Source organism: Myotis davidii, unplaced genomic scaffold (assembly GCF_000327345.1).
Source record: "Myotis davidii unplaced genomic scaffold, ASM32734v1 scaffold571, whole genome shotgun sequence".
In the NCBI taxonomy this organism is placed as follows: domain Eukaryota; kingdom Metazoa; phylum Chordata; class Mammalia; order Chiroptera; family Vespertilionidae; genus Myotis; species Myotis davidii.
The window spans coordinates 1,061,737-1,071,123 of NW_006283136.1; the positions used below are offsets into that span (position 1 = coordinate 1,061,737).

Genomic DNA, 9,387 nt, shown 5'->3' on the forward strand with positions numbered 1-9,387 from the left:
ACGATCACGTCTGATCGGGGCCTGTGGGGGCCTGCCGGCCGGGGAGGGACTGTGAGAGGTCTCCAGGGCATGTCTGGTCCTCTTGCCCAGTACTAATTGGCTGGACCCCAGCAGCAAGCTAACTTACCGGTTGGAGCACCTGCCCCCTGGTGGTCAGTGCTCATTATAGCAACTGCTCGAGTGGTCGACCATTAAGTTGGACACTTAGCATATTAGGATTTTATTATTCTACTAGAGATTAATTTATTATTCTACGAAGAGATTCGTGCAATAGGCCTTCCCTTCTCCTGGCTGCGGGCACCGGTTTTCCTCTGGCACCCGGGACCCAGGCCTTCGCTCTGGCCGGAGCCGCCTTCCATCCTCCGTCTTCGCAGCCCTAGCCGGAGCCGCCTTCCATCTTCCGTCTTCGCTGATCCAGCTCGCCTTCAGTCTTCGCTCCGCCGCCTGGAGCCTACATATGCAAATTAACCGCCATCTTTGTTGGCAGTTAATTTGCATATCATGCTGATTAGCCAATGGGAAGCGTAGTGAAGGTACAGTCAATTACCCTGTTTGTCTATTATTAGATAGGATAGTAAAAGCCTCATATGCTAAGGTTCTGGTCAGCCATTCAACCAATCAAAGAGTAGTGTGCTAATGATATGCTAAGGCCACTCAACTGCTGGCTATGACATGCCCTGACCAGCATGGGGTAGACGCTCCGACCAATAGGTTAGCTTGCTGCTGGGGTCAGCCGATCGGGACTGAACAAGATGGGCTGGACACAACCTGGAGCCCTCCCATGGTTCCTCCCAGGCTGGCCAACCTCCCGTGTCCCTCCCTGACCCTGATCATGCACCGGTGGGGTCCCCTTAGCCTGGCCTGTGCCTTCTTGCAATCTGGGACCCCTTGGGGGATATCAGAGAGCTGGTTTTGACCCGATCCCACAGGCCAGGCCAAGGGACCCCACTGGTGCACAAATTCATGCACCGGGCCTCTAGTATAGGATATTTCCTACACATATAAAATATATATCTTACATATATAGAAATATATGCCCTATTACATAAGTAAACACATACTCTCACACATATATCTTCTACAAAAAAAAATTCCCTAATATTTTCTGGAAAATAGTCCATATTTGAATTTCCAAATTTGTTACAATGTATTTTATAGCTCCTCTCTCTTCCTCCCACCACACATACTACTCAAGGCTCAATGTTGTAGTTGGCTGCTATGTCTTTTTCATTTCTCTTATACAGAAAAATTTTTGCTTTCAAGCAGTTTTTCTCTATCATGGTATTAATTTTTTACAGAAACCAGGGCAGTTTTTTTGTAGAATGTCCCCTTCCTGATTTGTTTTGTTGCTTGCTTTTCTGGTGTCATATAATTTGTTCCTCTATCCCCTTTATTTCCTGTGAACTAGAAGTTGATTTTAAAGACTTGCTTTAGGTTCAGGTTAAACAAATTTTGGTAAGAACACTTTGTAGCCAATGCTCTGAATTTGAATTTTTTATTTTCGTGATGGTTATGTGAATAGTTTTATGTAGTGATTTATGATTTATAAATGCTTTCACATACAATTTTTTCTAGTAGTATTCTTGAAACCCTTTGAAGTTGGTTATTTTCTTTATTGTGTAGACGTTAGTTTTTATTAGCCCTTTACTTAGAAAGTTGTACAATTCCACTGGTTATTAAAACTGAAAAGGGAGTTACTTTGTCTCTACTATCTTCACATGTTTTTAAAGGAAATACTAATCTTTTCATTCTGAGAAACAAGAAGTAAAAGTTATTCCATCTATGTTATTTATAGTTATTGTGTATAATTCTTCTATACAGAACAATGTCCACCTTTGCTGATATTAATTTCCCTCCTTTAAAAAAATCAACTCAAAATTAAACCAGTAGGTGAATAAAGAACTAACTGTTGTAAACTAATATAGAATAAACTATCACTCAGAGCTTCTGAGCAGCATGAATAATCAGTGTTAATGTATCAAGCTTATATAATTCCAGCTGATAACAAAGTAACATGATATTCTAAATTGTCCTGTGCTATTAGTATGTTTATGATTTCTTGTAGAGTTTTGTCAGACCTTTAACTGATTATTTCTAGAATAACATAAACTGTTTAACTTAGCTATTTCTAAATATCCAGACTAGAGATATCTAAAAATGCCTCTAGTTTATTGATTTTATTTTCACTTATTTTTTGTTTTGTTATCGTTTGGTTAGAAGAGCCATTAAAACCACTTAAGAGGTTTACATGCCCAGCCTGAATATTGGTGGTACAAAGATATAAAATATCAGTAATAAGTCATATATGCAGAATTTATAATAATATTAGCTGCTTTCTATTAGAAGCTTATTATGTGCCATTGTGCACTTTGCATGTATTATTCAGTCCTTGTAACAGTTAATAATGATAAGAGGCAAGTTATCAGAGGTTAAGTAACTTGCCTAAATATGTAGCTAATTGGTGAAAAAGGAGGTATTTTATTTAACTCAGTACTGACTTTGAAGTGTAAAAAGCCTATGACTTTTACTCTGTGCCCTGCAGGTTCTGATATGCTTGTGACATAATAAAGTGAAACATATTTACTATTTAAGCATGCTATAAGGTTGGACTTAACTGTGCTAATCTAGAGTAAAATTTTTGCCTTTGGATTATGTTGTTTTAGCAATGCATAGTTTAATTAGAAAATATAAATACTTTTTTTTTCCTTTCCTCACCTGTAGATATTCAAGAATTTTATGAAGTGACCTTACTGGATAATCCAAAATGTATAGATCGTTCAAAGCAGTCTGAACCAATACAGCCTGTGAATACTTGGGAAATTTCCAGCCTTCCAAGCACTACTGTGACTTCAGAAACACTGCCAAGCAGCCTTAGCCCTAGTATAGAGGTAAGATAAAAATTTTTTTCCTTAAGCTGTTTAGGGCTACTAAGGTTTTTTCATTTTATTAAAATGGACACTTTGTGGAACTATTTATAATGGAATAATGAGGATAGGATTAAAAATACTTTTGAAAAGAAAAGCTCAGAATCTCTGGTGCCCTCGTCTTAAAATGGTGTAAATGGTTTGAGATGTGAAATACTGGCTTCAGACTATTAAAAAATACTTTGTATGATAGACTTCAATGAGGCTCTATCTGTGTGATACTTAGATAGAAACTGTATGTACTTTGAAAAAATAGTTTTGCTCTGGTATTCTTTCTTAGAAGTTGAATATAGTTTTGTAGTCCTGGGCAGTTTACTTGCTACATTTATCCTAAGGATTCTGTTTATTGTCCTGAAAGATTGTATTATTAAAATTTTAGAGACTGATCAATAAATTCAAAGGTCAGCATTGGTTTCTATATTTTTCTGTAATTAAAACTGTCGAGTTTTCATAACTATTTTCATAATGTTCTTTTTTGTTAAATATTGTTGCTGGTAGAGTCAGACGTGACATAACAGAGATATGAAGCATTTTGTAGTGAAGATTCTGACTGAGAAACATTAGTAATTTGAAGGTGGTTGTCTGACTGAATATGATTCTAGCCAGCCGTGGGCAAACTACGGCCCGCAGGCCAGATCCGGCCCGTTCGGCTGTTCTATCCGGCCCTCGGAGCCGAAAGAGCAGAGGGTTCTCTTGCTCTCCCCTCCGCTCCTTCACCAGCAGCAGTGTTAACATGGCAACGTCGGGAAACTCGGCCGCAACTCCTTCTTCTGAGTCCAGTTTAAGAACCCATTGTGGCCCTCGAGTCAAAAAGTTTGCCCACCCCTGTCAGTCCCTTGTAGTTAGTACTAGAGAATTGCCTGGAAAATTGAATCAGCTTCTGTTTGGTGTGTAATAAATCAGGAACAAGTAGTGGTGGGCAGCAATCAGACAGCCCTTTGGCAATGAATGAGACAGTTTCTCAGTTTCTTGTTTATGTTACATAACAAAACGGAATTTTAGAGCAAGAAAAATCAAAACATTTTATCCCTATCCTTCATTTTAAAGATGAAAAAACTGAGATCCAGAAGAAAAACTGAGACCTAGTTTATTCAGCTAGTTTGGGAAAGTCTACCTTTGGATTTCAGACCTTTTAAAACGCAATTCACAGTTCTCTTTACTAATCTTGATATGTCCTTGTGTTTCCCTTTGATTAGAGATTCTAGTGTAGTATTTCCTGTGTCCTTATTTTCCTTCTTTATATTTTTCATCACTTTCTCTTGGATAATTTTAGTTTCCATTCCCTTTAGTTGATATATCATTTGTGCTTATAATAGTCCATTTCAAATAGATTTTTAAATGTTAATTAATAATACAATTTGATTTTTAAAGTGATATGGTTATATCCCCTTTTCATATAACTTTTTTTGTTTTTGGTATGTGTGCCCTTTACTTTGTACATATGTGTAGAGAGATGTTTGGAATAATACTTGTTTAATATGAATGATTGATTCTGGGTGATGATTTTTTTTCTTATTTATACTTTATTACTTTTCAAAAAAACAATGAGCATGTGTCATATTCATAAAAACAATCCTAATTCTAAAAGAAGTGTGCTACTTTTAGAGATTGTAAAGTATTTGAAAGGAAGCAAGATGCAAGTAGGGGTAAGAGAAATTGCCTAATTTAATGAGAAATTCCAACAGAAAAAGGTGCACCAGCATGTCTGCTATAACAGAATACTATAGATTGGATAGCTTATAAACAACATAAATTTATTTTTCACAGTTCTGGAGTGTGGGAAGTCCAAGATCAACTCACCAGCAGATTCATTGTCTAGGGAGAGCCTGCTTCCTGGTTCATAGATGGCCAGCCATCTTCTCCCTGTGTCCTCACATTAAGGAAAGAGAGAGGGAGCATTCTGGGGTCTGTTTTATAAGGATACTAATTCCATTAATGAAGGCTCCACCCTCATGACCTAAGTACCTCCTAATACCATTGCATTCGGGCTTAAAATTTCAACATGAATTTTGGGGGACATTTAAATTCCATCTATGGTAATCCTGTTCCTGATAATATAGTACATTTAAAGTGGATCAAAGATTCAAAGGTTAAACAAGTGAAATAATAGTCCTAGCCAGTTTGGCTCAGTGTAGAGTGTCATCTTGCCGACTGAAGTGTCCTGGGTTCAATTCCGGTTAAGGGCACATACGGGCTTGATCCCCAGTGGGGGGCATGCAGGAGGCAGCTGATCAACAATTATCTCTCATCATTGATGTTTCTATCTCTCCCTCACTCTTACTCTCTGAAATAAAAATATATATATTTAAAAAATGAAATTATAAAAATAAACTTTTAAATGATTTTTGGATAAGGAAAGTTTTTCTAAGCATGACAACAAAGAAAACCCAGAAAAATTTTAAAAAAAAGGTTAAGAATGCTGACTTTGTAGAATTTGTTTGTGGGCTTCACAAAGTTTGTTCGAACTTTGATTATAGAACTTCTGTATCTTGAAAGATACAATAAAATGAGAAATGACAAACTAGGGGGAAGTTGTCATATTTATGGAAAAGGACTAATTTCCAACCCTCTCAGGAAACCTCTTACAAATCAGTAAGAAAAAAAGCCAGTAGACTAGAGAAGATGACAAAATATAAGAAAGCAAGTAAATTACTATCTAATTAAACATTTAATTCTATTAGGATCCTGTAGAAAATAGTTAATTTTCTCAGTGCTTTTTCTTTTTTCAAAAAATTTTCCTCAACTCTGGTATGTGTCTGTTGAATGATATTTCTGATTTTAAGAGTTTAGTTTAAAAACAAAATGAAATGTTATTGTTTTCAAATAGGAAAAAGCCAACATTCAGTAGGAAAGTGACTAAAGAATGTGAATGGGCTGTTTAGAGAAAAATAAACACAAATGGACCAATAAGCCTATGAAGAGATGCTCAACTTCATTTTTAAAAAATGCAAATTGACAATGGGAATATTCTAATTTGATTATCAAAAATTAATTCAACAAGGAAAGAGAAACGTTTATGCTGTTGATAGGAGAATACAGTGGTATAACCTTTTGGAAAGATAGCTTGACAGTACATATTCATATCCTTGGATCTAGCATATGTTCCAAATGTACTTACAAATTATTGATATATATTAAAAGACATATGTGTGTTTGTATATATGTGCATGTTCTTGCAATATTTGATATTAGTAAAACCATCAAGGAACAAATACAAATATCAGAAAGAAACTGTATAAATACATTATGGTGTAGCCACTTAATGCAGTATAAAATAGCAGGCATAAAAATATTATCTGTTTATCCACTATGTGTTATTCAATTATTGAAAGCAGGTTGCATAGCAGTAAGTATAATATAACTGAAAAAAGTGAGAGGTTAGATATGTCTGGAATATTATACACTTAGTCCACTTTCAGTGTATAATATTCTCTTGTTTTCAGTTGTCCCTGCTGTCTCCAGGCTCCCTATTTCAGCCCTCTGAGTTCATCTTCAGGGGAGGGAAATTAACTGAGTAATGTAGTGAGAGCATCTCCTTTCCCTTTTGACCTTGTGATTTAATGCTTTAAAACAATCCATCTGCTTTAATTTATGTAGAGTTTTAGGAGATAGTAGAGTTAAAAGCATATATTTAGTCTACTTGGTTTAATCTGAAGTCCTCTAAACACTGACTTAAAATTATTTAAGTACTTTTTATTATTTGTACATAAAGGTGCACAAATCATAAATATATAACTTGCATCCCTGAGAAGCCATATATCGAAGGAAAAAAGGGAAAGAATTTATCTACTGGCATCAGTTCCCCTGAACTTTAAGGATGTGGATTTGTTGGGTGCAGGGAATATGGTTTTTAGTTTTGTGATTAACAGAAAGTTTCAAGTGAGGAGGTGAGAGATGAGAGGTGGACAAGAGTCCAAAGGCCAAGGTGTTGCTAAGATTGCTAAGGTGAAGGCAGATGTGACAGTTTGGAGGCAAACATTGGAATGAGTTGTGAGGGCACATACTAAATCTGGTATAGTGTCTCTACTCTCTTATGATCTAGCCTCTTAGATTATAATGCAGGAGTCCTCAAACTATGGCCCGTGGGCCACATGCAAATACAAATAGTGTATTTGTTCCCGTTTTGTTTTTTTACTTCAAAATAAGATATGTGCAATGGGCATAGGAATTTGTTCATAGTTTTTTTTTTAAACTATAGTCCGGCTCTCCAACGGTCTGAGGGACATTGAACTGGCCCCCTGTTTAAAAAGTTTGAGGACCCCTGTTCTAGTGGAATAGCCCTCCCACCTCCATGTGCCCCTTTTAATGGCATTAACTTTATGAAGAGACTATGCCAGCTGTTTTATAGAATACCACACACTCTGTATTTGTTTAGTTTGTTGCCTTGTGTTTAAGTAAGTCATTCCACTAAGTCCTGTATTTCTGGTAACAAGGTAGATGTAAAAGTTGATTAGACTCATTTTTGGGAAGCAGACTTCATGATTATATATTGTACTTCACATGGTATTACATTAGGTAGCATAGAATACCAGGTTGTTGCACTTGTGCTGATGCTTGATTACTTAATGGTGGTGACCTCCAAATCCTCCATTGTATAGGTATATTGTTCTCTTTGTAGTTATTAAGTATCTAGGGGGTAGTACTTCAACACCTTATATTAAGTGAATTTTTACCTTATTCATTAATGATCCTTGCCTGAATCACTCACTTCATTAGAAGTTTCAAAATGTTGATTTCCTTTCCTATTTTATCAGTTCATCTTATTTATTAGTTGGTATTCTCCTAAAAAAAGGAGAATACCATTTTTCCTCATTAACTAGGGATGAACCTTTGTTCCTCCTACAAAAACAAGGTAAAGCTTATATTTTCTTTTAAAGACTAGCTTTTAGAGTAGAGCTTGTGCAATAATCCCATTCAAAGGTGGCTAATAAGTTTCATCACTTTTTCTTGTTCTCTCTTTTAAAAAACTGTCACTGTGGAGAGATTTTTATTTAATAAGTACTTTGTACTTTTCTTCTGGGACTTATATTTTACTGTCATTTGGGCCTTTTTCAATCTCTTTTAAAAATTATTTTGAAACAAATTACATCTACAGAAAAATTAAAATAAACTGCCATTTTTGTCACATTTTCTTGCTCTCTGCACACGCACACACATATATATATAAACTTAAAAAAAATTCTGCTAAACCACTTGAGAGCAAATTGCTTTACTCTTAAGTACTTCAGTATGTGTCTCCTTTGAAGAGAAGAACATTTTCCTAAAATTTTTTAAAATTTTCTATTTTATGAACATTTGTAAAAAAAAATCTAGTATGTAATTACAGACTAAGGACATTTAAAATTGATACAGTGTTACTATCAGTCTATGTTCAAATTTAGTACATTTCTTATCTTTCGTACCATCTATCCTATAATTCTATATTCCTGAAGCAGAACTCCATCTCAGTCCTTTTTGTTTTTAATCCTCACCCAAGGATATATTTACTGATTTTAGTGAAGGAGAAAGAGAGAGAGAAACATAAATGTGAAAGAGAAACATTTATCAGCTGCCTCCAATATACACCCTGACTGGGGATAGAACCTGCCATCCTTCAGTGAACAGGATGATGCTCCAAACTTACATCTGACAAAATTTTACAGTACAACCTTATGAATTGTTGAAATCTTGAATTCTTGCCTTCAGAATTATTTACAGTCCCATGTTTTGGTGATCAGCTCCTTTTGCTATTTCCTTTACCAGTGCCCTAGAGTTCTTATCATGCTTTCTGATGCTTTATTTCTCTGGCAGAATGTCTCTGTTTCTCAAAGACACTAGTCAGAGACACTAGTCTGAACTTCCTCTCCCACCAACAAATTTACAATGTTGTCTCACTTAATTCCAGTTTTTTTTAATTTTAATAATTATTTATTGTTGAAAGTATTATATATCTCCTCCTTTTCCCCCCATTGACCCTCTCCAGCCCACCCCTCTCCCCACCCCACACCCTCACTGCCCCATTGTCTGTGTCCATGGGTTATGCATACAAAGTGTTTGGTTGATTACCTCCCACTCACCTATCCTCCCTGCCTTCCCTCAGGGATTCCACACTCTGTTCAATGCTTCCATGTTTCTGGATCAGTTCCATTCATCAGTTTATTTTGTTACTTAGATTTTGCATATGAGTGAGATCGTGTGATACTTGTCTTTCTCTGACTGACTTACTTCACTTAGCATGTTACTCTCCAGGTCATCTCCATGTTGTCTTGAAGGGTAAGATATTCTTCTTTTTTATTGCTGCATAGTATTCCATATTATAAATGTACCAGAGCTTTTATATCCACTCATCTACTGATGGGCACTTGGTCTGATTCTAGGTCTTAGCTATTGTAATTGTGCTGCTGTGAACATAGGGGTGCATACATTCTTTCTTATTGGTGTTCTGTGTTTCTTAGGATATATTCCTAGAAGTGGGATCACTGGG

At 36.0% G+C, this 9,387-nt stretch overlaps 1 protein-coding gene across 11 annotated transcripts in view; it reads left to right on the forward strand.

The window, feature by feature from the left end:
- The window catches only part of DLG1 (discs large homolog 1), a 270,198-nt gene that overhangs the window by 11,485 nt on the left and 249,326 nt on the right, over positions 1–9,387 (forward strand). For all 11 annotated transcript variants that reach the window (XM_006753379.2, XM_006753381.2, XM_006753383.2 and 8 more), the window contains exon 3: positions 2,722–2,888. In XM_006753379.2, coding sequence (XP_006753442.1) covers positions 2,722–2,888 — 167 coding nt within the window. The remainder of the gene's footprint in view (positions 1–2,721; positions 2,889–9,387) is intronic.